The 27537-nt window shown below is 40.3% G+C and overlaps 1 protein-coding gene across 3 annotated transcripts in view; it reads left to right on the top strand.

Annotated features, from left to right (window-relative positions):
- Window positions 1-11270: 11270 nt before the first annotated feature.
- Window positions 11271-27537, top strand: part of hspa12a (heat shock protein family A (Hsp70) member 12A) — a 33229-nt gene continuing 16962 nt past the window's right edge. For all 3 annotated transcript variants that reach the window (XM_023327914.1, XM_005806574.2, XM_023327913.1), the window contains exons 1-6: window positions 11271-11596; window positions 20165-20241; window positions 22742-22869; window positions 24272-24458; window positions 25281-25385; window positions 25991-26107. In XM_023327914.1, coding sequence (XP_023183682.1) covers window positions 11557-11596; window positions 20165-20241; window positions 22742-22869; window positions 24272-24458; window positions 25281-25385; window positions 25991-26107 — 654 coding nt within the window. In that variant the 5' untranslated portion in view covers window positions 11271-11556. The remainder of the gene's footprint in view (window positions 11597-20164; window positions 20242-22741; window positions 22870-24271; window positions 24459-25280; window positions 25386-25990; window positions 26108-27537) is intronic.

Raw genomic sequence — 27537 nt, 5'->3', positions numbered from 1 at the left:
TTGTGCGTTACCATGGAAACATAATGCACAGGTGACGACTGGCGCGTGGGAAGTCGAAGTCGAGTGCTGCGATCGTTTTTCTTTCTTTTTTTTTTTTTTTTTGAGTCAACGGGGTCAATCATCATTCACAGCAAACTGTAGGTTTGTTTATGAGCCGTGACAAACATAAACAAGGACGTTACAAGTTACACTCATTATTCTGCTGTCTCATACTCTGTCCAGAGTCACACATCCAGTAAATATTAAGACAATAGAATATCAGAAAGCTTTGACATGTCACAAGTTGTATTCAGCTTCTTTATTCATAGTTTCACTGACATCTGCTCAATCTGCTGGCTGAATTTAGTTTTGTTCATCCATTTAAAATAGTAATCCAATACCTTTGTGTGACAGTGCGGTGCATACGAATCACAACAAACAAAAAAAGAGAATGAATTTAGGGAATATTTCTGGAATAAGGACGCCCTGCGCGTGGCTTGGAAGGCCTTAACCTCGATTGCTTTTCATTACGGCCGGTGTCAACCCATTACAGTCGGCTGTGATTGCTCTGATGCACATCCAACTTCATCACTGATCCCTGCAAGGCCGCGAGGGTCGGCCAGAATTCCTCCCATTGTTAGTGATTGTCAACATTCTGCAGGGCCAATAAAAGAACGTGTTTACAAAGGCGGAAGAAGAATGTTCCGGAAATGTCTTGTTTTCTTCCCTTTCTTGCTGCCAAATCAAGGCTTTAAAAGCAAATGAAATAGAAACATGTTAATATTTTTACTATTATTATTATTATTATTATTATTATTATTATTATTATTATTATTATTACACTTTATTTGATGGACTGTCATAAACATGACAACAACAGTCATGAACATGAAGGCACGTTTCCCTTTTAGTGCATAGTTGTATTAAAGGTTGTATTAAAAGTCCATTAAATGTGTGAACTTTGCATTAAAAGTGTCATCATTTACCGAATGACACTTGACAACAGTCATAAACATTCATAAAGACTCTTTCATCATGACGGATGATGTCATGTTTATGTCAGGTCATGTGCACACCTCTTCAAAATAAAGGGTTATCATTATTATTACTACTATTATTGTTGTTGTTATCATTATTGTTGTTATTTTTTTTATTATTAATTAAACGCCTATTCTTGATTTCTTATTCCGTTGAATAGAAGGGCCTGGGCAGTTTTCTCGCACCCTAAAGCTGTCCAGCGGAAGCGGAAGTCGTTGCTTTAAATTTGACATTTTCTGTCGGGAATAATTTGGCCACGTCATCACGGGACGTCCCTTCTACTATTTGATCGCAAAAAAATAAAATAAAATAAAAAACATCTCTTGTATTTTTATTTATTTATTTATTTTAATCAGACCTACCTAAAGGCTCTCATTTTAGAACACATATATTTTTGTGGAATTCTGAGAATTGTTTTTTTTTTTTTTTTATATTTTTATTTTATTTTATTTTTTACTTTGATCATGTTATTTCCAAAGAGCTGTTGACTGATCAACGCTGGACTGATTGCGGCAAAACGCTCCGCTGACCGGTCCAACCACCACCCCCACATCTCCTTCCTCCGCAGTCCGAGCCGCTGCCTGCTGTGCTCGGCTCTGTGTGCGGTGAGCCACGGTGATCTGACATGGAGAAAAACTTGCTGTTGTTATTATTATTATTATTATTATTATTATTATTATTATTATTATTATTATTACTTAGTAGTTTAGGAGTTTATTTAAAAGATTTCCCATCAAGAAACCCCGGGTCGTACCATGCTGTAGGACTAGTTTGAAGCTCTAACTGTTCCCTCTGACGCCAGGATGACTTTTAGCCGCAGTTTCGTGTCCAGGCTGCTGTCAGCAGTGTGTAAGTGATGACAGCACCTCGTGTCGTCAGCCTTTTGTCGTTGTGCCACGCTGCTCACTCAGACACACAAACACACTTCAGGTAATCCAGACTGAAGAAGCAAATTACGCAGTGGCTTTTTAATGGTCGATATTTAAAGCATAAGGGATTTCTTTATTTTATTTTTACCCCCTACTTCCCCTTTCTTTTTTTTTTTTGGTAGGATTTTGGTTCAGCCTGTGTAAATCAATAAAGAATTATTATAATTATTATAGTAATAATAATGTGTCAATGCAGTTTATTTTTATTTTATTTATTTATTTATTTACTTGTTTATTGTACTGCATCCACACAGGCACACACACCAAACAAAACATAACCAGTAAAGAAATAGATGAAAGGTGAACGTTTCTCCACAAATTGAAACACAGCGCTTTACTGTTTTAACTTTCAGTTTTCATTGAAGACGTTGTTCTGGTTTTGGGGGGGGGGGGGCTCTGGCTGGCTGGCTGGTCAGAGGGCCCACAAGCCCCCCTGTGCTCCAGGGTGGCCAACGGTTCCAACCCAGGAAATCAAGCATGTGTGAGGGAACTGGTGACCAAATTGGACTCTTTGTGTCTGTTGTGTGGCTCAAAAGGAAGAAACAAATAATAGGATGTGCTACACCAGGGAAAGACAGAAGTGCAGATGTTCACCACAAACTCTTTGTACAAAGCCCATCCTTCCAGACTAAATCTCATCTGAAACCATTTCCATCCACATATGACATTCAGAATGTCTGACTGAATACACATATTTAATGCCATGCTGTTTGTTTTAGAACATGTGCCATCTAAAAGCCCAAAATACGAACATCAAACTGTATTTCGGCATCCAGTTTATAGCTCTTGGGTCCATGTGGGATCTGGAGAAGTCGCATCATTCTCCTCTCCTCCTTCTTCAAGTCTGACTCTCAGCTTTCCTCTCTTAATCTCATTTCTTTCTAAATATGGCAGAGATTCACACAAAGGAAGTCAGGAGCTCATGTTCTAACACAGCTCATATTTTACAACACGCCGCACAGACAGGGAGCCCGGCAAGGAGCCGCAACCTCAGGCGGCTCATAACAGAAAGTAAAATCCAGTCAGGAAACTCCACTTTCAAGCTGTGATTCTTAAAGAAAGACTAGCTTTTATTTAAAGCCCAGGTTAGTCCTGTACTTTCTCCAGCAACATCTGAGGTTACAATAGAGCTGTCATTCCTTTTGCTGTGTGTGCGTGTGTGTGTGCGTGTGTGTGTAGGTGTGTGGGTGTGTGTGTGCGTGTGTGTGTGTGTGTGTGTGTGTGTGTGCGTGTGTGTGTGTGTGTGTGTGTGTGTGTGTGTGTGTGTGTGTGTGTGTTTTTCTTCCTCTTTTTTCCTCCAGCTGGAAACTAGGGTGCTATAGGCTTTTAGAAAAAATGGAGCAGCTGCAAAGAAAATGATTCACATGTGATGACCAGTTTGGTCTAAGTGACTCAAATGGCATATAAATTGGGCTGTATGAAAAGTGTCTAGAACTAATTTGTCACAGGACGAACTATGAGCATCTTTTTGTTAGAGTGCTGCTGCCCGTTGTAAGGATCCACTAGGAGTCCTTGAGGGGTTTTAGGGATCCTTAGAGAGGCTTTGTGTTGGGTGTCCTGGCTAAATAGGGAACAATTCACTGTTGCTGTTATTCTCTCTTTTCAGATATTTGGATTTGGAGATTGGACCTTTTTTTTTTTTTCATCAAAAAAAAAAATCTCTCACAAAGACTCTGGTGTGTATGTTTTTTTTTTTTTTTTTTGAAGATAAAAAAATAAACTAAATGTTTTGGGGTACGTTAAATGGAAAGAGAAATACAAGAGAGAGAAAAATTCTTGCGCCACAAAAACAACAACAACAAAAACCCCTGTTCGTTGGGTCACTGTTAATTTGTATGTCCGTGTTTAACCTTCTATGTGCAGGGAGGTTCTGCTCAATGTCCCTCCTGCCAGGCAGACCCCCGGCGACCACCTGTTGCTGTCTGTCCCTTCACAGAAGCTTTTCAGGGTTCAGCAGACGACTCATCCTGGCGCGGCGCGGCGCAATGGTGTTTATGTCATTCAAATGAATCCGAGTTGCAATTGTTGGGAGTGGTGACGTTTCGCAGCTCGTTCAGGGTCTCCACAGGTCACATAAATAAAAGTAGCCTCTGGCCTAATTAGGATGTCTTTGTTTTTTCTTTTCTTTTTTTTTTTCTCCCTTTCAGCTTAAAAAGCAGTTGTTGCATCCAGGTCTCCTCATGGCCACCACCATCTCTAATTGCATCTAATTAAAATCCCCCTAATCGTGTTTTCAAACTTGACCAGGTGTGGTTTGAATGGAAGCGCTGGTGGCCTTTGGAGCACGCTCCTGCGAGGTTCATCAAGAAAAAGAATCGCCTGTGACGATGATGCAGAATGCTCGGAGGAAACCAAACATCGACGCCTCACTGCTTGCTTGCTTGCTTGCGTGTGTGTGTGTGTGTGTGTGTGCGCGCGCGTTTGCGTGTGTGTTTGGTTCAGCACTGAACTTGTGACTGCGTCATCCAATGTGAAAACATCCTTAATGATCTGCTTAGCTAAATCACATCAATCTAAAACTCTTAATAAAAAAAAACATAATTAATTTAATGGATATTTTAACAAACGTCCATAGAGTTAAAACAGATGACTTTTTGCATTTTTTTTAATTAAATGCATATGATGATGCCCAAAGATACTTTAGAGATATTAATCTTTATTTTAACCCTGTCTGTTTTATTTCACAATTGAATATTTTAGATTATGACCTGTCCAGGGTGAACCCCGCCTCTCACCCCGAACGTTAGCTGGAGATAGACACCAGCATCCCTCCTGACCCCACTAAGGGACAAGGGTGTAAGGAAATGGATGGATGGACGAGTGGACATTTTAGATTATACATGGGGAAGATTATTGACAGAATATCTTTTTAATTTGTTGTAAGAAAAGTGCAATATTTTCTATCAACAAATTAAAAAGATATTCTGCCAATAATCGTCCCCATGGATAATCCATCATATTTCAGCATGTAGTTTAAGGATGTTTTTAATCTTTCCTTCTTCCTCTATTCCTGTGCCTTTAAAATTGATTGTATTAATTATTAAAGGCGTTATTCATATTAGCCAATTATTAATAATTATTCTGCACCAATATTAACACTGTATTGACCTTTCAGATTGGAAAGTGATCCAAGTTACTGCTGTTTTATCAGGCAACAGTTGGCTGAAAAATCAAACGACCTGTTGATTTCGATCTTTCAACCTAAAACACTTATTAGGTTTATATTGCACTTTTTTTTTTTATCTCTTCATGAATCCAGACTTTCAAGCTCCATAGCATGAACGTCTACTGAGCTTTCAGCAGACTTTTTTCTAAGACTTATAAATGGGCAGTCTGCCAGTAACACCATTCTAAGTGTTTGGAGGATTTAAACTGGCCGATGGCCAAGACTCGTCAGATTCTTCCTCTCTACTGGTTAGCAACACTCACAAGTTTAGCAGAATTGGTGGGATTATCACAATCTATGTTAACAAATGTATATGTGTGCATGAAACACAGAATTTTGCTCTAATGAGAAACTGAACCGAATCAAAAAAATACTGTCTGTGAAATTCTTAACTTATGGGTTTACAAATGTGTGAAGTGACAAAAAGGATATTTGTAGAGACGAAATTATTTTTACAACAATATGTATCCTTCTAACATAATGATTTTTACCTGTAAGGATTTCTTTGTCTGAGCTGAAATTTAATAACGGTGGAAGCCAACAGTTTTTGTATCTGTACTGCCCTCTAGTGGCCCTCGTGGTGTACTTCATTTTTGCTCCTATCATCAATTTACACGAACATGTAGTCAAAAAGCACCACTTCTAAAAACTTTACAACTACCCGAAAAATTATTTTGTAAGATCTTTAAAAAAAAAGTAGATTTATATGACTGAGTCACAATGTGGTAAAATATTTAAACTACTAAGTACTGAAGTACTGTAATTGCTTAAATTTCTGTACAAGATGCTGTTAATATTTGAAATTCATGAATAAATTAAATGGTAGATTTTTAATTTTTGTGTTTAAATGAGTGGTATGTCAAATTCTAAAATCCTGATTAAAAGTGTGTTTCTTTTTTTATGTTCCACGATGACTCAAGCCAAATAATTGTTGTCATCTTGGAAAAAGAAAATAATCCATATTCATCTCTACATAAGAAAAAGTATTGTGTATGTTGTGTTCTGGTCACAACGGCAGATAACATGTGTAATACTGACTAGTTATTAGACAGGACAAGTTTTTGTTTTTACAAAGAAAAACGTGTGTAGCAATGGCTCTCGCTATTATAGATGTTCAGTCCAACAAGAACTATAAATCCAACCCAGTGACTCATAAGATAAATTTCACACGATATGATCAGATGTCGCTTACTAATTATTTTGATGCAACAATCTAGAAAACCTGAACCTTGAACAGGAAGCGAGAGCAGACCTTTACACTACACCCACAGTTCTCCCTCAACAACACATAGATGGAGACGTGCCTGTTAACAGCATTTATATCAGTTCTGTTTCATGCTATCAATAATCGTATATCCTGTGATGCATTAAAAATGATATATGTGAAGAGAGAAATAAACAATGCTGCTTATTTGCTCACTTTTCAGGTAATAATTATAAGAAAGAATGAGTATGAATGCATAACTGACTGCTGCAGTCGGTGACTCAATTAAAAAAAAAAATTCTTTACCAATTTGAACAATGAGCTGAATTTGACTGCATTGTTTGATACTGATAACATTGGATTGTATTCTAATTTGAATACAATCTGCATGACTGAGTTTAACCAACTGATTTTTTTTGTGTAACAATATTCATTGTTAGTTTATTGTGAACAACAATGTCATAAAACACATGACTTTAAACAAACCTTGACATTTTTCAGTAATTTAAAGCAAAGATATATTTTTTCAAATTTTAGCTTCTGTGCCGAAAGCTTGACATGCTGACTTATTTTCATGTTAATCAAGAAGCTGAAGGAAATGAATACTTTAGTCAACAGATATGGACTATAGATCCCTCACGTCGTCAGAGACATTTTCACCCTGAGTTTCTAGGTACGAAACTGAAGGAATTTAAATTCGATGCTTCCCAGCTTTCCTGAAAAGTTGAGGTGTACAGAATCGGTTTTGTCTGTCAAGTCAGGACTGAAGATATAACGGTTTCCTGCTGCTTACTCATAAATACCAAAGGTTGCGTTTAACACTCCTTTTTTTCATGTAATTATACCTTATATTTGATGCTTTAAGTGATGCTTTCTTTGCGTTTTTGATATTACGCTTTTTTTTTATAATCTCTGTTCCGTTATTTTTCCTTCCTAGCATTGTAAATTTAAATGGCAGTGAGAACGGTGCCATAGAGATAAACTTACCTTGCCTTGCCTAATGTCTAAGAGACTTGCACAATGGAGTTCACACTTAAGCCCACAGCAATTGTTGGTTATAAGCCATCTTTATTTATTGTGCTACCTAGACGCTACATAATGCTAATAATAATGGGTTTGGTCTGGAGTAAATAGACATGAAAAGACACAAATTTTGGCTGAAAAAATGTATATAGCTATAAATTTGGCCTGAATATAAAGCTCTAGAGAGAGAGACTGACTTTATTATCATTTTGCATGCACAGGGTGTATACAGGACGAAATTTCGTTGCATACGGCTCAGAACAATGTTTTGAGGTTCCAATGTTATGAGGTTACTCCGGAATATAAATATAAATATAAAATATAAAGTGCAGGAATGACAGTAAAATAGACGTTATTTAGTTATGTACATGTGCAAGGTATGAAGTGGAGATCTATAGAGCTATAGATCTATAGATCTATAGATCTAAGTGCTAATCTGCACTTTTCTGCCACATTGCAGACTGGAATTAAAAGTGCCACTTCAACTAAAGTTTTGAATGACGTTGTGAACCAGGCGCGCTCCAAAGCGTCCTGTCCATAACTCTTCTACATGCTTTCAACTTCCGGTCAGTGAGATGAACTGAGTTTAGTGAAGGTTCAGTGAGGTACTGGTCTGCCCGGAACCCAGGTGGGCAGTTCCTGTGGTATGGCAGACTGGGGTGGTGGTTTCCCTATTCAAAAAGGGGGGCTGCAGAGTGTATTCCAACTACAGGAGGATCACACTCCTAAGCCTCCCTAGTAAGGTATATTCAAGAGTTTTGGAGGGGAGGGTTAATCAAATAGTCATTGTTCGGATTCGCAGTGTTCGCAGTGTGGTTTTCGGCCAGGTCATGGAACACCGGATCGGCAGCCAGGACGAGAATCAATGCCTCCAACTACGGTCTTTACCCAGAAAAGGATAGAGTGAGTGCCTTATCCGGGTCACAGAAGAAGTCCTGTATTTCAGGGTCTTGTTCACGAATTAGGGGAAAAATGAAGCGGGAGATTGATTGGCGAATTGGAGCTGCATTTGCAGTGATGTGGATTCTGCACCAATCTGTTGAGGTAAAGAGAGAGCTGAGGCAAAAGATGAAGCTCTCGATTTACTGGTTCATCTACGTATGTTCCTACCCTCATCTATGGTCGAAAACTTTGGGTAGTTACCAAAAAAATAAGATTACAGACACAAGTGGCCGAAATACGTTTTCTCCTCAGGGTGTCTGGGCTCTTGCTTAGACATAGAGTGGGAAGCTCGGTCATCTGGGAGGTTCTGAGAGTAGAACATCTGCTTCTCCATGTCAAAAGTAGCCAGTTGAGGAGGCCTGGGCATCTAGTTAGGATGTCTCCTGGATGCCTTCCTGGTGAGGTGTTGCAAGCCTGTATCACTAGGAGGAGACCCAGAGGAAGACCCAGAACACAATGGATTGAGTATGCTCCTTGACTGGCCAGGAAATGCCTTAGGATTCCCCTAGAAGAGCTGGTCCAAGTGGCTGGAGAGAGGGAAGTCTGGGTCTCCCTGCTTAGGCTCCTGCCGCAGGATCAGACCTCCATAAATGGAAGACAATGGAAGGACGGATGGAAGGACGGATGGAAGGACGGATGGATGGATGGATGGATGGATGGAATAACTACCACAGGTTTTTTTTACTGCCTTTAACAATGCAGTCTGGCAAATGTCCAGGGCCAGATGACTTTCTGGTAGAATTTTATGAGTGCTTTCAAAATATTACATTTTTTAAGTAGTTTGAGGTGAAGAACCACTTTACCTCAAATATTCAGAGACACAATTTTGGGATTTTGTATCTGTAAGTCCTAACCATCAGATTTAAGCATTAAAGGTTGGAAAATTTCACTTAACATATATCCTATGTAATATTAGTTTTACTTTCTGAAAATGAGTGGAAAACATATTGAACTTTTTCACAATATTCTAATTGATCGTAGATGTACATTTATCTCTTTCATTACTCGCTATCCATGGACCAGACAAGGTCGGAGAAAATTATTTGGGGGAAATGGTATGCCTTTGGAAAAGGCATACTTCATATTCTCGCCATAGGAAGGCGAGAATAGGAAGTTAATTCATCTGATTAACCATATGAAAGGCAGCAATCCGTTCAGGTCCATTTTTGAATGAAGTGACAGACCCCTGCTCAGTAGGAACGTTAGAGTGGATTTACCATCGCCCTCTCCTGTAGATAGGAACCAGAGTCTTTGATCAGTGAAAAGTTTCACATAGCAGTACCCACCCTTAGTAATAAGCCTTTATGAAGCTTTCTTCACTGCATGAGCGCTTGACAATTTAGGGATGATTGATGTGCTTTTTCGTCTGGAACAGTACTCATAGCAGCACTAGCCATGTACAAATGGAATCTCCTCAGACTGTTTCCTGCTTGGACGGGACGTTTTTCCTAAGAGCAGAACTTCACTTAACCTTTGATGGGATGTGTTAGAGTCAAGTTTATTTTATTAGTACACCTCAATCACTTGGAAGCACTTTTGTCCCTGATACAATAGGTGAACAGAAATGTCATTTTATGAGGGATCATGTGGTGTTGGGGCATGCAGTGTCTACAGATTGCCTTCGTCCTGATCCCTGGAACACAAAGAAGGTTGTGAGCTGGTCCACCTCCCACACCTCATATAGCAACTGAGATTTAGGCTTTTATGGGCCTCTGTTCCTTCAATCAATATTTTGTGAAGAATTTTACTCAACACAAGGCGTCACTTAACTGACCCCTGTGAGTGGACTGCGGAGTGCCAGGTTGGGTTTGCCTTTTTAATGAGTATTCTTGGAACGACAGTGACAAATGTCAATTTCAAATGTGAAACCTATACACATTAAAGAGCCTCAGTGAAAACGTGTTTATTCTTAACTCTTTGATGCACAAAACTGATTGAAAATCGATTTATTCCCTGCATGTTTCTGTCTGTTTGTGTAAGGCTGAGATGGATCTGCACATGAAAACGGCTCTTTAAACCATTCAGACCAACACAAAGAGACACAATCAAACTGTCTGATGACTTTATGACCCAGTGATAATAACTCAGAAACAGTCCAAATACTTTGGATCTATTTTTTCTTTTGCTTCTTACGGAAAGTTTCTGTTTACATCAGGTCTGTGGTGCATTTCTGTCCTAAAGAAAAATATATAAAACTTCAGGTATTTCACAAGTATTTCACAACATAAATGGAAAAAACCTCACAAAAACCTTATAGCAGAAAGTCTGATGGCCACTGTAAGAAAGCCTTACAGTATTCAATTATGCCGCATGAACTGATCAGTAGATTGTTGCAAGGTAACGCAAAAATACCAAAAAAAAAGAGGGCCGGTGGAGTCCTCCATGTCCCCTAAGGCAGCGGTCCCCAACCTTTTTAGTCGAGCGGACCGGTCAGGCCTTCACAATTCTGTTACTCATTCTGCTGCAAGTTGGCTCAATTTTGACACGCAAGACGTAACCGGTAAAATCCGGTTTGGGATTTTCAAAATAAAAGATCCGGAAGTAGTTCATCATTTCTTGCGCGGCCCGGTACCAATTGGTCCGCGGCCCGGTGGTTGGGGACCACTGCCCTAAGGGGCTTCGTGCCATCTCAACCTCACACAAACTGATATAAACATACAGAGAAATTTTAAATTGACATTTGTGACTGTATACAAAATAGACCAGCAAATATTGCAGTGAGCATATCGCGAGGGAACGCAAAAGAAAAAAAACAACCATCTTCCCCACGTCCCCCTGTAGGGGACTCTGTAAAGTCTTAGTTCTGAATAATAGTTGAGTTATACTATTAATTAACTGTTATGTTGTTTACCACTTGCTCTGTGCTCTGAAAGAGACAAAAGCGTGGGGCCTTGCAGAGTGTGGCGCTAGTTTCCCCCCCAAACATTTGCTCTGAGCGGAGCAGCAATAGCAACAGAGCGGTCAGACGCAGCATTCCTGACCAGGACAGGAGTGAAAGGGATGGGCGGGGCGCACAGCGGCAGCAGAGACTCTGAGCTCCAACATCCTGTCTGCTGAAGCCCCCTCCTCTTTTACGTTTACCTAAGACCCAGCAGCCTTTCCCCCATGTGTTTGAATGCATTTCCCTTAAAAACCAGAAAGTGTCGAGAGGCCGAAGCAAACGGCGATTTAACAGCGAGCTTCTCTTTCGTTCTTCAGTTCCTCAGCAAATCGGGGAAACAGCTCGGTGTTGCTGGAGGGAAGAGCTCGGGGAGGAGGCTGAACTACGCGACACCATGACCGAAAAGGACACAGGAACAGAAAACATACTAACAGGTGAGTGCTCAGTTTTCACAGCACATCGTTCATCTTTAGCCATTTGGAACTACGACGGTCGTTTTCTAGTTGTAATGGCACGCGCCAGGCTGTCGCTGGCACGACCGTAAAGTGCGCGTTCACGAGCCCTCCATTAAACGTAAGGTTATGTGTAAATAAAAAAAATAAAAAAAAAATCTGCTCTGAGTTGTGGCGTTGATCCAAAACAAACAAACAAAAAAAAAACAACAACAACAACAACAACAACTGTGTTGTCATGTGAGTTTAGCAAATCCCTGCGACAATTTCTGCCGCATTGCAGGAACGGGATGTTAGTGCGGAGCCCTGCCCGGTCCTGCCCGGTGCTGTCCAGGGATGTGCGCAGGGAGGAACTCGCCTTGTGTGTTTTTGCAGTTTAAATGCCCGTTTTTGTCGAAGCTCATCTCTGTGACTTATGTTCTGGTTGAGATATGGCGAGTCCTCTGCGTTAGGCCGGTGACTCTCAGCAGAAGAGCGAGACACATCCCTGTCGGGCCCAGTGTAACGGTGCAGAGGCTGGTCACATGGCCCCGTCCCACTGGAGTTGGGACTCAGTGCAGCAAAAGTCCTGCATCATGTCCTCTGGGTTGAAACATGTAAATACGCTGTTCTTGGTAGTTTAGAAATCCAACCGGGTCAGGCCCTTTTATTTTTTATGTAATAAAAAAAAATTAGATTTTTTTTTTATTACATATTTGCTTAAACTGTCACCATGTCATGAGAGTGCAGCATAAGAAACAAATAATCTGTGGGAAGACAAATCAAGCTCCTCCACTTCCTCCCAGTGCTACAATTAGGTCTGCAAAAAATGTACCGCCTTCCTGGTCAAAAACAACCAATCAGAGCAAAGAGGAAGGTCTTAACGCTGCCAATCATCCTCCTGTACGCTGCTCTGTAATGTCCGCTGTCGTCTGTGGCTGTGGGCGTTTTTCAACTGGCAAGTCCCGCACTTATCTGGTTAATGTGCAGTTTGGTTCTACCCGATTAGTGAGCTTCTCCACTGCTGGGTCTGTTCGGCACTAAGACGGGCGGGACGTGAGCGCGATGCGGCTGTGGTCGACTCTCCGCTGATGTTTGCAGCAACACTCTGCAACGGAGAACCAAGGTTTCCCCCTGAAAACTGGTCGGGGCGCTCGGGCAGTCATTCGTCCAGCGGCCCGTCGTGTTTTTGAGTTAAAAAATGTTTTCGAGTTGCCAGGAATTTTGAAACTATCACTTGATAATCATGTGTTATTGAAAGATTGGAAGATTAATACTTGAACACCAACTATAAAGTCTGAAAAAATGCAAATATATATTTTTAAAACTTAAATAAATAAGCAATGCTTAGCCTGGTGGGGGCACAAGTAAAGTGCACACATGCACAGTCATGTTTGCATAATTAAATTTACAACACTGGTCGTAACACAGCTTTCTGGATCACCTGCATCCGCCTGATTGACCAGGCAGACCTGTGATGGCATTGTCGCAGTAATCCATTTGATTAAATGTAAATGCGTGGATGGAGATCTTGCTGGGACATTAGTCCTATAAATGTTCTTCAGGTGATCGAAGGCCGACTTTGTAACTGTCTCTTCTTGGCTCTTGATGTTCAGATATGAGTCCGTCATCACATCTAGATTTTGGGGCCTGATTACTAGTCACTAGCTGTAATAACTGAAGCTGACTCTTGATCGTTCCTCTTTAGGTCGAAAAATAATAACTTCAGTTTAGTCTTGGTACAACCGTGTATTGATTTGGTCTATTCTTGAATAGAACCATAGTCATCTGGTGACATTGCTATGTAGAGCTGTGTATCGGCTACATAGCTATGGCAAATGATCTCATTTGTTCTAATATGAGCTAGCAGAAGAATGCAGATATTAAGTCGGAGGGGAACCACATGGGAGCACCACCAGACTATTGATGTGAAGTTACCTATAAACACAAACAATCCCTGTTCTACATGCAACACTTGCACCAGTCAAGGACTGTATCCGAGGATCCCACCCACCTCGTCCGTTGTTTCCCGCCAAATATGGTTAACCTGTCAATGGAAAGCCCAACTTATTGCAATGATTCATTGACTTTTCAGCAGTAGTTTTCCCAAATAAGCATGTGGTGGAAGTGGGAAGAAATGTTTTGCCTTTTAACAGGAAGAAACCTCAAGCAGAACCCGGCTTTAAATTGCGTCCTTTTGTTCTCAGAGTCATCCGTCTGCCGAACTCGACACCAGGTCCGGGTCAAACTATTTGGACAGAGCTCTGGGCAAAGTGTTGTCAGATTGGTCAGAAGTTTGTTGCTGTTTTATGCAGAAATATGATTGGACGGCTATGTTGACATTTCTCTTCAATTCGTCTGCTTCCACCGTCCAGTTTTTGTACATGCAGGAGACATAAATACTTTTGAGGAACATTTATCTGACGGGGTGAGGAAGTATATACTTTTGCACAACTGTTCATTAAGTAGCTACTATAATTATAAGACTAACTATTATTAACTGCTGGATGGAAATGATAACCTTGCTGTTCATGGAGGAGGCTGCCTGCAGAAAGGTGTGTGCTAATGCGAACATGCTAAAACCGTGAGAGGACCTGTATGCTGTACTGACTGGAGGGGGTCCGAGATACTCACAAACACACACACACCCGCACGCACGCACTCGCCCGCACACACGTGTGTGTGCGTGTGTTTTGCTTTTGTTTGTGTCACACACACAAAACAAAAGCAAAAAAACTTAAAGTCACTGGTCAAGTTGCACTGTCCACATTAAAGAGAAACGGAGCAACTCGGCTTTCACAAGCATTTTGTCCGAGTGGGACCTGACAGATTGCATTCACGAGTCCTCCATTAAACTTTATCGAGCTTTCATTTAAGGTTTTTCTTTGATAATGCACAAGATCATTAGACTCTCTAACAATTATGACATTCCTGAGCTTGAGATTCTGATCTGCAAATATTGAAGATATTATTTGCTCCAGTTAATTTCTACAAGAGGCAACACAGGAGGCCTTTTGCCTAAAAGGGGGGGAAACGTGTATACAGAGTTTAATTGGTGAGGCTGGTCTCTCTGGCGGCTTGGCAACAGCCCATTGTTATGTAATGCAAGTCACTGAATGCCCGCTGCAACCTGATGATTCGCTGCACACCAGACCTTGTCTTGCACAAATTCCTGAAACTACCATGAGATGACTGGACGTTTAAAGACTACTTCGAGCTTTAACTATAGATAAATTATTGATTACAGCATCAAACGTTATATGCTGCTGATTCGTTGTTGGCTATTCCAGTTCTTGTATGTATCCGTTTTTTGTTTTTTTTTAAATAAATTGTTTATGCCAATTCTGAAGGATGATGAATTTACCAAATGCACGACTTGCGTCAATAGTCATTATTGTTTGTGATTTGTAAAGATAAAATAGTTGAATGCTAAAAAAGGGATGCAGCTGCAGTGGCAGCTACAGTGCCCAACATGTTTTTTGATTTTCTTCATAAAACAGTACCATCAAGTACAAACTGGTTAGGTTTTTCACAGCAGAAATACTTGGAATTTTGGTCATAGATCTGATTTTATCATAGTTATTATTATTTTTGTTGTTGTTTTTCCTTCAAATGTTGTAGGCTTAATTTATAAATGCAGTTTTAACCCTTTAACTGTCACAAGGACACTTGTCCTCATGGACCCATTGACTTACATGTTTTCATTTTGAGGGTGGCAGTTAATTAAACAACAGCTAGTATTTGAAACCAAAACTATCCATCCATCCATTTTCTGTTCACCGTTTGTCCCTAATGGGGTCTTGAGGTGCTGGTGTCTATCTCCAGCTACGTTCCGGGCGAGAGGCGGGGTTCACCCTGGACAGGTCGCCAGTCTGTCGCAGGGCAACACAGAGACATACAGGACAAACAACCATGCACACACACCTAGGGAGAATTTAGAGAGACCAATTAACCTGACAGTCATGTTTTTGGACTGTGGGAGGAAGCCGGAGTACCCGGAGAGAACTCACGCATGCACAGGGAGAACATGCAAACTCCATGCAGAAAGACCCCACCCAGGAATCGAACCCAGGACCTTCTTGCTGCAAGGCAACAGTGCTACCAACTGCGCCACTGTGCAGAAACCAAAACCAAAACTAATCAGATGTTTATCAGTTTGATTCAATGACAGAACATAAAAATCTGCCTTCTTTTCTGCATTGACCTGACTGCTCTGTTTGTTTCAGTCACCTGCCGTAAAGAGATCATTCTCAAATATACATACTGTGACGTGTTTACCCGTATGGTGTAGGCCCGTCACAATAACACATTTTGCTGGGCTCTTAATTTTTCCAGAAGTTATTGCGATAAACGATAACATTGTTGATTTGAGACAATTTTTAAGTAAATATGACAGTAATGGCAAAATAATAATGCAAGAGCTCATTCTTAAAGATCAGTAAACGTTAAACTGTAATGAACGTTTAATACTGGAACTGGGAGACATTTTAAAAATCTAAAATAAATAAACAACAGATAAAATTAAGTTTGAAGTCTTCGTAAACAAAATTGTCCTTCTAAAAAGGTTTAGTTGAGACCAAAACACCAGACTGAAGACTTTTATCTTCCAATTTTTGGTAGAAAGAGATAAACAATAAATCATGCCAATGGAAATGATTGAGTTTGTTTTAACTTCTCATGTGATTAATTGATTTATTGACTATTGTGACAGGCCTACTATGGTTGTCTATTATGCTCTAGTTCAAATTAAGGAAGCAGTTGCAGCATCCAGGCAGAGTTAAAACTGGATCTGTTATCAAATGTTTCCATTATAGACAGACAGGAAGGAAAAACATTGTTCAGCAGAGAGCTTTGAGGCATTTCCTCAGATTGTAACCTCTTCAGGAACCAGCCGTCCACAGACTCTCTCTATCAGTTTTTTCACTTTTTTCTGAAATTCGTCACTCCAAGGGACTATTTGAGAAACGTAACATCATTTTCACCAAAAGGCATTGTGTGACCATCTAACGAAGCACGGAAATGTGAAACTACATAAAGAGTACTGGTTGACAAAAGTGAAAACTGCAATCCATAAACGGCAGAATTTAGGGTTTAGTTGTCAAATATATATCAGCCACAATTCTATCCGCATTAATTGATCAATATTAGGCATAAGTTATTTTTAGCATTGTAAACTGATTATTTTACCAAAAATATTTACATAATCATGCGTTTTAGTATAGCAAATATGAAAGGTTAACTAAAAAAATTGGTTAAATTTGCTGCGATGGACTAGCGGCCTGTCCAGGGAGAACCCCGCCTCTCGCCCAATGACCGCCGTAGATAAGCATCAGTGCCCCTCAACACTCTGCAAAGATAGTGGATGGATGGTTTAATTTGATCAGATCATTGATTTATTGTTTTTGTTCAACTGTTTATATGATTGTTTTGTTAAAAATCATATTGATCAGTTGTCTCAAGAGTTTAACACTTAAGCAAATTGACAAATGGTCAAATTCTCTGATACTCCATGCTTTACAGCCTCTAAGATTTTACGGTCCAGGTCAAAAATGTATTCCCTAATTTCTGTATCTTGGGAATCACAGGGCCCCCCTTCATTTGGAACAGAATCCCAAATTGTAGAAAACAATCTACAAATTGGTACGAGCAGCTACTGTATCAGGTCTCTAAGCTGTGGTTTTTAGTTCAAGTACAGAAGTTCTGGGTCCACACATCAACCAGCATATACTTCCTTATGGGTCTAGATCCCAGAATAAATGCGTCTCTCCATAACACTTCTCCTTCTACGTTTTTTTCTAAAGTCTCAGGACATGTTGTTTGTGCTTTATCTTTTAATCTAAACATCTTTGAACCATTCTGTAAAATAAATACTGATCCTCCAATATGACCGCACATCCAGTGTCGCTGGAATTTAACGACATCAGGGAAAACACTGGACGGTTTCTCCTTTTCACGTATTTGCAGATTGAAAATTACCAAACAAATTCTTCACTACAACTGTCTGGATTGCCTTTTTCTTTTGTTTTGTTTTTAAATGAGCAGGCGTTTTTAAATTACGAATTAAACAGATCTAGATTGTACTCTCTCACAATTTTCAAACCAAAAAACAGTTTGGACATATTTTCACGGGTTGGCGAGAAATTCGAAAAGTAACGGATGGTGTTTAATAGGTGACATCGATGTAAGTTATGGACCATGGGTGGTCTTGTGATGGCGCTCATGAAATATTCATGAAGATGCTGCATTTATTGTGATTTGACTGCTGGGTCTATTGGTGAGAATAAAAAGTCCTGGTTTAAAATGAGGTTTTGGGAACGAACCCTTGTGCTGCAGGGAGACAAGCTGGATGGTGGCTAGATAGAGTGTAGCCACAGGTGGTCTGTAATTCTGCGGAGTAATTGCTTGGCAAAGTGTATTACAGATCTTCAGACCACTCATCCTCACTGTAGGGGTGGACCAGAGAAAAGGGTGAGTGAGGCAAAAATAGGATGGATAACATGATGTCCCGTTGAGAGACGATTCTAAGAGACACTTACAATACCTTGAGGGAGTATTATTATTGTGTGTGTTCAAAGAACACTTTTAGTAAAGGCTATTAAGACAGACTAATGAAAATGATGGTCACAAATGGGGAGACAATCTTCAATTGAATTGAAATGTCACTGTCTTTAAAAGACAGGTGCAACAGGCATTTTCGGCGTTTTAAGTGGAGAGCATGTTGTCATAGTGCTTTAGGAGAGTATGATTCTTTTTTATACCTTGTGAGCTTTCCAGACCTCGGGGTTAGTAACAAGAGAGCCGCCCGCTTCTGGTCGTTTTTTGTTTTGTCTGCGCTGGCAGCACCATCTGCCCGAGAAGCTCCTCTCAACAGTCCTTCAGCCTGGCGGTAGGACAAGCCCGACAAAGCGTTTCTGAAATGCCCTCCTGAGAGTTCAGAGATCAAACTGATGGCAGACAGTTTTACTACCCCCCCCCTCCCCCCCCCGACTCCAAGCTGTATCAACTTGGCTGTGTTTAAAAAAGATTTGAGTTTCTGGAAAATAGATCTTGACAATAATCACAATATGTGGTGTCATGTTTAATTTAAGATTTTTTCTTGATTTGTTTAAGAAAAAAGGCAAATGTGCACTCATTGTAATACCTATATCTATCTTCTGTCACCATTAACATACTGTGTATCAGCTTAATATTTTCTTTTTAAATTCACTCACCCCTCTTCTTATTGATTATTATTCCAGTTTCAGCTTCTGAAAGCAGCCCAGAGCTAAAAGGTAACTGCTGAAATGATTTATTATAAATATAAGACAAGGTTTCCCCCAGAAAACTTGCTAAGCCTGTCGGTTGGGTCCTACGACAGTCATTCATCCAGCGGCACGCCGTGTTTTTGAGTAAAACATTTTTTAACGTTGACAGGAAATTTGAAAATATCACCTAATAGTTATGTTATTGAAAGATTGGAATATTAAAACCTGAACACCAACTATAAAGTCTTAAACAAAATGCAAACATTTTAAAAAGACTTAAATAAATAAGCAATGCTTAGCCTTTTGGGGGCACAAGTAAAGCCTGGTGGCCCGCCAGGCTTATAATACACTGGGGGAAACCCTGTGCATCTAAATGTATCTAGAGATGGTATGCATTTTGTTTAAGATATACATTTTAAAACATGTTCAATGTTGACATTAAAACAATCTAATTAAAAATATATCTAAATCCTGAATGCAGATTCTCATGTTCTGGTTAGAGTCTGCTTCTAACCAGAGAATGAACTGCCTCACGACTGGCACTCAAAGCTTTGATAGCATTTGCAGAAGGAATGTGGATATTTAAGCACAGCAAAAAAAATAAATAAAATAAAATAAATGAATAAATAAAAAATTATACTCTCACAACCCATTTCTCTTTATTATTATGCAATCCATTTTGAAAATAAAAGCAGGTCTACCCAGCCTCTTTTTTTTAATCAAATTGCGATGTGTGTGGGCGTGTGTGTGTGTGTGTGTGTGTGTGTGTGTGTACAATCTTTTCTTCTTTTCCATGTGTGGTGATGGAAGGTCTTACTCTTCCAAATCAATCTTCGCGGGTCAAAAAGCTCTGTGGCCACAATATGTTGGTATAGCTTTCCAGATACAAAAATCTATTCTGTTTCAATCAGATATGTGGTGCTAAAACTAAGACCGAAGCAAGACTGTAAATAGTTTTACAGAGAGGATGCACCCTCTGGAGGACCTCCATGGAAACTCCAGGTCCAGCAAAACGAATGCAACAGCAGCCATCTGGATCAGGTACTTCAGGGGAAATAGTGGGATGGAGACGGAGTACAGGACCTCTTCAACGGAGCTTACCATCATAAGCGTGTGTGAGTGTGTGTATGAATGAGTGAATGACTGTAGCGCAAAGCGTTTTGGAGTCCTCTAGACAAGATCAGGCGCCGTACAAATGCAGGCCATATTACCACTTTATCATTTTAAAGCATTATGTTATGACTTTTTAATAAATGAACTAGGTTTGAGAGGAATGATGAAGGCACAATATAATCATGGAATAAATCTGCTTTGTTTGCTTCCGCAGACGAGATGGCGAATCCTTCTTTGTCAAAGAGTGGAGGCGACCCAGGAATCACCCCTCTATCGCCTTCGCATATCCAGGTGAATTTTATTCATCTATTTGTTTTTGTATATGTTATTGCAGAGCACTGCAAGGCAAGTCACTTTTATTAACATTGTTTTTAATTGCCATTGATCAAGAGGTTTAAAAAACGGCCAGATTGGCCTGGTTCTGGTTGAAATGACAAGAGAAGCCAAATCTGTTAAAATAAGACGGCGTTTGAGATTCTGGTAAATGATGTGCTTGCAGACATTTAAATTTGGGCTTTGAATTTAAGTAATTTTCGGAGGGACTGTTGCAGACATAAGGTTAGGACTGCGATTAGCACAAACTGCGGAGAATCATCCGAATCATCTGCATAGAAAAGAAATGTGGAGCAAGAATTGAGCCTTGAGGAACGCCACAGTCGAGCTTGACAAAAGTAGAAGAGAAAAAAATTTCACTTAAAGAAGATCTAAACCAATTTAGAGCAGCCTCAGAGTATTTTATACAATTAAATTAGAACGCTGTGATCCGCTGCATGAACTGCTGCTGGGAACCGAACTAAAACTGAACAGCAGCTACTGTAGATTCTGACTTCATTCGAATATTGTTCTGGACCAGAACTTTAAGAAAACAGCATTTCTTAAAGTTGGCTTCAAACAACTTGGAGAAAAAGTATGTTTGAAAAAGAAGATCTTCAGTTGCTTTTTGAATTAATCAAGACTTACAAGACAAAAAAAAAAAAGAGGACTTTTTTCACAATTGAGGGGCAACAGTTTGAAAGCGCAATTCTCTCAATTTTTATGTTTTGTCCGTATAGCTGCGAGTAGATTTTGGTTTAAGAATCTGAGAGCTCCAGTTGGGTGACTTACAGCCCCGGACCTGACTTGAAGCAGACCTACGTCAGGCCACATTTATCTGCCTGATCGTAGGTTACATTCAGGATCGGGCTTCTGTGGCTCAGAGGAAACTAAATGTGAATGCACCATATAACGTTAACATTGTGCTAATATGTTTCTTAGAGGAGCATTTAGTAAGTAGCAGTTGTTGAGGACAGAAAGAATGAAAGAAATTAGCAGCAGTTAATTAAACTGCAACAAGCTTTGCACACTGCACAACTAATGCACATGTGGCCCCATCCTGCTCCACTCCTATCAGTCTCACATCCCACAACATTCGCCTTTGACTCACCCTGTGGTTAAAAAAGTGACAAAATGGAGCTGGAAAATGTTAAAACTGAAGCTCAAAACAGGAGAAGTCACTCTACTAAGGGAGCAGGGTGCAAAGTCAGACGAATTTTAAACAGGTAGTTGATGACGACACGCGTTGGCTTCGTTTAGTGCATCAAATGTGGTTCTTTTCTGTCCAATAACGACAGGCAGCCATATTATTGTTAATAAACACAAAATCTTATCTATTTCTTTCTCTCATTTTTTTAGAACTACTTCTTTAAAGTATGCCAGACTGATTTTTGTGGTCTAAAAACAAAAGCTTATTTGTGTTGGATTGGGCTCAGTGTCTTTGGTTTTGGGCCAAGTTGAGTTGGGGTTTTTAGGCCCGATCTAAACTTCTAATGTTACACAGATTGCGCGCATCACATTTCACTCAGACTGGCACAGAATCATGGTGAGTTGCTAGTGGTCAGCCCTTACAGCCCCTACCACCGGGCTTGGCAAGTTTTCTGGATTAAACTCTGCATACAGAAAGACTTGAATCCTGGACCTTCTTATTCCAAGGCAGCAAGGGTTGCGAGAAGCAGCAGGAGTAACTCTCCTTACTCCTGGTACATATGGTGATGGTACAAGTACGCAAATTACTCCGTCTTCATGCCTTGTTCCCTGACACACAGCAAATATCCAGTAACAAGTTAATCCATGGTTTTGACCTGTTGGAGGGCAGATTCTCTGCTTGGCTGCATCTTCCTCCTGCCACATGTCGATGTGCCTCTGGGCAAGGCACTTAACCCCAAATTGCCTACCGATCTGCGTATGGGTGTATAAATGTGTGTGTGTTTGTGAGTGTGACTGGGTGAATGTGACTCTAGTGTAAAGCGCTTTGAGTGGTCAAAATGACTAGAAAAGCGCTATGTAAGTTCAGACCATTTACATATTTTTTTTCTGTGAAGTGAAAATTTTACCTTGGTGTCGAAGTTCTGTTGAGAATGTCAGTATGTTGGAAATCAGAAAAAAAAAAAAAACCTTGGTAGTTTCAGATTGCTGATTAAGGCAAGAGAGTACGTCATCTGCATATTTTTCCACCTAATTTGACATTCTAGAAAAATTTAGAAAGAAATATTCAAAATCTCTGTGTTGCGTATTTTGTCCTGTCTTCATATAATTAACAGTATGAAGGCAGTGAGCAGGTTTATGCGGTTTACAGCATAGAAATATTTCCAAATCCTCAACAGACTTTTTGAGGAGCTGCTGTAAACGACTGGCTGAAACCACAGAAGTTTATCATGTATTATTTATCTTGCTCTGTGTTCATTTCTTACTTCCTGCATGTTCTTGCTTCTAGTCTGTCCTCTTACCTGTGTGTTGTGCTAATTTTGTTGTGCAGCAAAGTGACACGGACCAGGTGCAGTCCGGACCGTCCTTTGTGGTGGTGGTCGCCATCGACTTCGGCACGACATCCAGCGGTTATGCTTACGCTTTCACAAAGGAGCCTGAGTGCATTCACACCATGAGGTGGGCCAACACTGCAATGCAGACAGTCAGTGGGGTAAAGAGTGGGGGCGGGGTGAATCAACAAAACACAATTCACTAGCGAGGACCACATTAAAGGTATACATTTAAAGATTTCTTGATGAAGGGATGAAAGGATAAGGTTTGAAGGGATGAATGATCTTGATTTGGTTACCTGGGGAGAGTGATGGAGGGCTTGATGGAGGTGAAGACTCTGCGTGGGGGTTTGGTCTTCAGGAAACGGGACCTTCTTATTTTCCCGAGCCCGCACAGGAACCGTCCCCCCCAGACGAAAGGTAAAGGGTAAGGGAGGGTGGGGTTGATGAAACGTAACAGACTGAGATGAGTCGGTGAGCAGAGCATAAATAGGCCACCTGGAAAATTCGAGGTGTGGTTTGGGCGTGGCCCAGCTCCCGAACCTAAGTTAACACGTTAACTCCATTATTATTTTTCACGCAGCATTTTAAAACACTTCATCAACATATAAAAAAGGGACTGAAGTATCCAACGATACCTAATTTTGTGTACATTAATGGATGCCATTTCTCCTTTACTGTGACATGTTACGATTGTAATCTGAGCATGATACTTTGGTTTATTGCATCCGCAGCAAGCTACACTTTAGTTTGCTGCGGATGCTTTTTTTTTTTTAACTAGATACATTTCTTTAAGCAAAATATAGATTTCCTGTTTGACATCTGAATGTTGGCGTGTGAAATCTGTCTGTGGCTGGACACCACACCCTGCAGATATCTGTGATTTTTTTTTTTATCACTGTGTGTGTATGTGTGTGTGTGTGTGTGTGCGTGTGTGTGTGTGTGTGTGTGTGTGTGTGTGTGTGTGTGTGTGGACTCTTTTGGGTTTTGAAAATCAGCCTGTAATGTTAAGACCTTGCTATTTGAACCAGACATTAAACACCCCACAATGTTACATGCCTAAACAAATACCATACGACCAATCCCACCTCTATAAACTCTCCATACAGATCTCTATTGATTAATTTTATGTTATGTCAGTGTGAGGCTTTTCTTTGCACGGTCTGAATCCTGCCTGGAGATTCCTGATGCTCTGATGTTCTTTGTGAACACTATTTTGTTAAAATTGCCCCATCCCAACCAACCAGTTCACAGTCTGCTTTTCAGGAACCATTTGTTTTGTTTTTTTTACCCTGAAGTCTCGTCAGTGCGTTTGAAGTAATGATTCTTCCTATTTCTTCTACTTTGGGTAGTTATTTCCAGGTTTTTCGGCCAATTTTGTTTTACTTTATTGCGATACAAATAGCTAAATAAAGTCTTAATTCCAGACACGATTATGCTGGAACATGCTGGATGATGTCCTTTCAACACAGTAAATTTATGTCATAAATATGTCTATGACATTACCTGTCTCCACCCCCCCTTTTCAGGCGCTGGGAGGGCGGAGACCCTGGTGTTTCCAATCAGAAGACTCCAACCACCATCCTGCTGACTCCAGACAGAAAGTTCCACAGCTTCGGATACGCAGCCCGTGATTTCTACCACGATCTGGATCCTAGCGAGTCCAAACACTGGCTGTACCTGGAGAAATTCAAAATGAAGCTTCACACCACTGCAGTAAGGCTTTACAACACGCTGGATATCTGCAGCGCCTGATCAATAAATGCTGACCAGCTCAGCTGCTCGTGTTTCAAGCTGTGGTGGTTGGGTTATTCAGTGACTTGCCGACCTTGGCTAGTCTGACGCGTTATGTTTTTCACACAATCTTGTGCATCAGAATTGGCCCCCGGGTTGCAATTCTGCTGTTCTGCTGTTGCATGATCTGCTACTGGTTCGTTGCCTGAGGGGTCGTAGGTATGAACCTGGAAACCGGATTAGTTCAAGCTGCTTGTTAACACAATTCCAGTGTTAACAAACACTGAAATGTGCTTGTTAACACAAGCACAATTGAACTGTTTTCCAAGCAGCCATACCTTAGCCCTTTTCCCATATGTGCTGAAACATTTTGGACTATTATTTAAATTTACTTGCAGTATACTGCAACCAGTCTGTGAATAAAGTAGGTGTCTGCAAAGCACATATACAAGTGTAAAATTGTCACCCGATTAAATCTTTATTTAAAATAAACCAGCTCACCACGGTGCAGTCCATTATTTCTTATTTAGAGACAGATTTAGATACGGTTACAAGCTCCCCGGTTTTTCAGCTCTTAACTGTTTATTCAACATTCAAATTTTACTTCTTTATATTGTTTCCATCGCTTACTTTGTCAGTTTCACTTTATAGATTGTCAGCTAATCTCGCACCTGGCAAATCGTAGCGCTAGCAGAGCACCTTATGAATTCTTATTGCGTTGAATGAAGATACGTGACCTCGTCAGAAAACGGGCTGAGAAGCTGCTGCAGACTGAGGCCCGTCTCTTTCTTTTGTGTTTGTCAGAATCTGTCCATTGACACTGAGATCCACGCAGCAAACGGAAAGCGAGTGAAAGCCCTGGACATCTTCGCCTATGCGCTCGCATTCTTTAAGGAGCAAGCATTAAAGGTAAAACGCATCATCAATGCGCTAGTTTGTATTAAATTTGTTTTTTTTCTTGGACATGCAGTATTTTGGGGGACTGTTTCAACAATTTGCCTAAGGGGGGGGGGGGGGGGGGGGTTGCCTTAATTTGAGAGCACACAGTTTCAGTCTGAAAGCAGGATTTCATGTCTTTTGTTCTCAAAACTTTTAATACTTGTGCTCAAAACTTCTCCTCGTGCTCAGAGTGTGTGTGCTGTGTGTGTGTCTCTGCCCAGAGCAAATCTCCGCTTGCAGAACTCTCTTTCAAAATGAAAATGCAAGCACAAGTATTAAACATTTTGAGAACAAAAGACATAATCCTGCTTTCAGACTGAAAATGTGTGCTCACGAATTATGGCAGAAAAATTCCCCCATGTTTATGGATTGAAATATTTTGTAAAGAGAAAATTTGGCCGGCCTCTGCTCTGAGCTCTGAGGTGTTAGTAGCGGTACGCCTGCTGCAACATGCAGATCATCGAATATAAAACAGGAGCAGTAAAACTCCACTCTCTCAAATACAGAACTGTTGTCATGTTGTTTGTCTAAGTCTAGGACTGAGCTCTAACCTCCACCTGGCGTTTCTCCTGCAGGAGCTCAGTGATCAAACCGGCAGTGAATTTGACAACAGTAACGTGAGATGGGTAATCACAGTACCAGCAATCTGGAAAATGCCTGCAAAACAGTTCATGAGGGAAGCAGCCTATAAGGTGGGTTGAGTGTCTGTTTCTTTTTGGTTTTTTTGCTTCCATACTTTTTATACATAATTTGACTCATTAGCTCTAAGACAATTTGGCAGAAAAGATGAGTTTCCCTTTCATGTGCACAAAGTGGCTAAACAGGCTAAAAACGCTTCTACATGAAGCCATGTGATAATATCTTACTGAAGAAAATCTTACCGGAAACATTATCTTAATGTTTTCTTGAAGTCCAGACTTTTCTGAATTGACTCTCAATGTTTGTTAGGTCTAATTTAGACATAGATTAAGGAAAGTTAGTTTTTAGGAAAACGTGCTTGTTTTCTGTAAACGTTTGGCGCTAAGCATGAATTTACAGCATTCAGGAGGTGTGCCACTATCTTGTTTATTTATTTATTTACTTATTTGAAAGGATTAATATATTAACTGGAATAGAATTTTAATGTCCCATGAATGCCCCAAATGGAGCACACAGCAGTACTAAGGAATCAGGCAGGAAGTCCTAACATTAAGTTTCAGTTTCAACCAGCCACCATTAATTTGGACCATCAGTACTGCGTGTGTGTGTGTGTGTGTGTGATGAACTTTTATGAGTTAGAGATGCAGCATTCTTTTGTCTTTTATATTTTTTTTCTCTGAAACAATAATTGCCCAACCAGCAAAAAAAAACAACAAAAACAACCTTCTCACTTTTATACATGGGTTTTATTGAAAAGATGAAGAAGATGATCTGTTCTATTCTGTCTTATTCTGGTCCGTTCCAGATTTGGGATGTCAGGTTAGTGAACAGAGCAGGCTGCTAAATCCAGTGAGAGTGGAAGGTGTTAGAGCGAAGCTTCAGCACACACAGTGACTTGGCATCTTGCAAGAGGATTTAGTTGATTGGCTCTTCACAGAAGACAAAAGGAGAAATAACAGAGGCAGTACAAGACTTTCTGTTACTTTCTCGATCACTGCAACTGAAGAAGCTAAATTCTGGAAGAAAAATCACACCAAGAAAATTTTTTACATACGTTATGCTACGTAAATAACTTTGCATGCTTTGTAAAATTATTTACACTTTAAGTGAACTAGCTTTATGAAGCGTCTTTTCTATTCTGTTCACTGAAAACGCAAAAGTCACATTCACTTAGGACAACACGGGACGAGGCATGAACTTGTGAACGGAGAAATCTGGAATCAAACCTACGACTTCGGAGTAGCAGGACAACAACTTTACCCAGTCAGCCACATTTCCTCACTTAATTTGGTTTCTGAAATCCGCCGGGTTTCCCTCAGTGTATTTTAAGCCTGGCGGGCCTCCAGGCTTTACTTGTACCCTCGCCAGGCCTAGCATTGTTAGGTTTTTTTTTGTGATTTTCCTTTTTTAGGAGTTTATAATAGGTGTTTAGTTATCAATCTTCCAAAAATGCATAATTAGTAAATGATATTTTCAAATTTCC

This window comes from Xiphophorus maculatus, chromosome 22 (genome assembly GCF_002775205.1).
Source record: "Xiphophorus maculatus strain JP 163 A chromosome 22, X_maculatus-5.0-male, whole genome shotgun sequence".
Classification (NCBI taxonomy): domain Eukaryota; kingdom Metazoa; phylum Chordata; class Actinopteri; order Cyprinodontiformes; family Poeciliidae; genus Xiphophorus; species Xiphophorus maculatus.
Note: the sequence above shows the minus strand (reverse complement) of the source record. Positions and strands in the feature narration are given on the sequence as shown.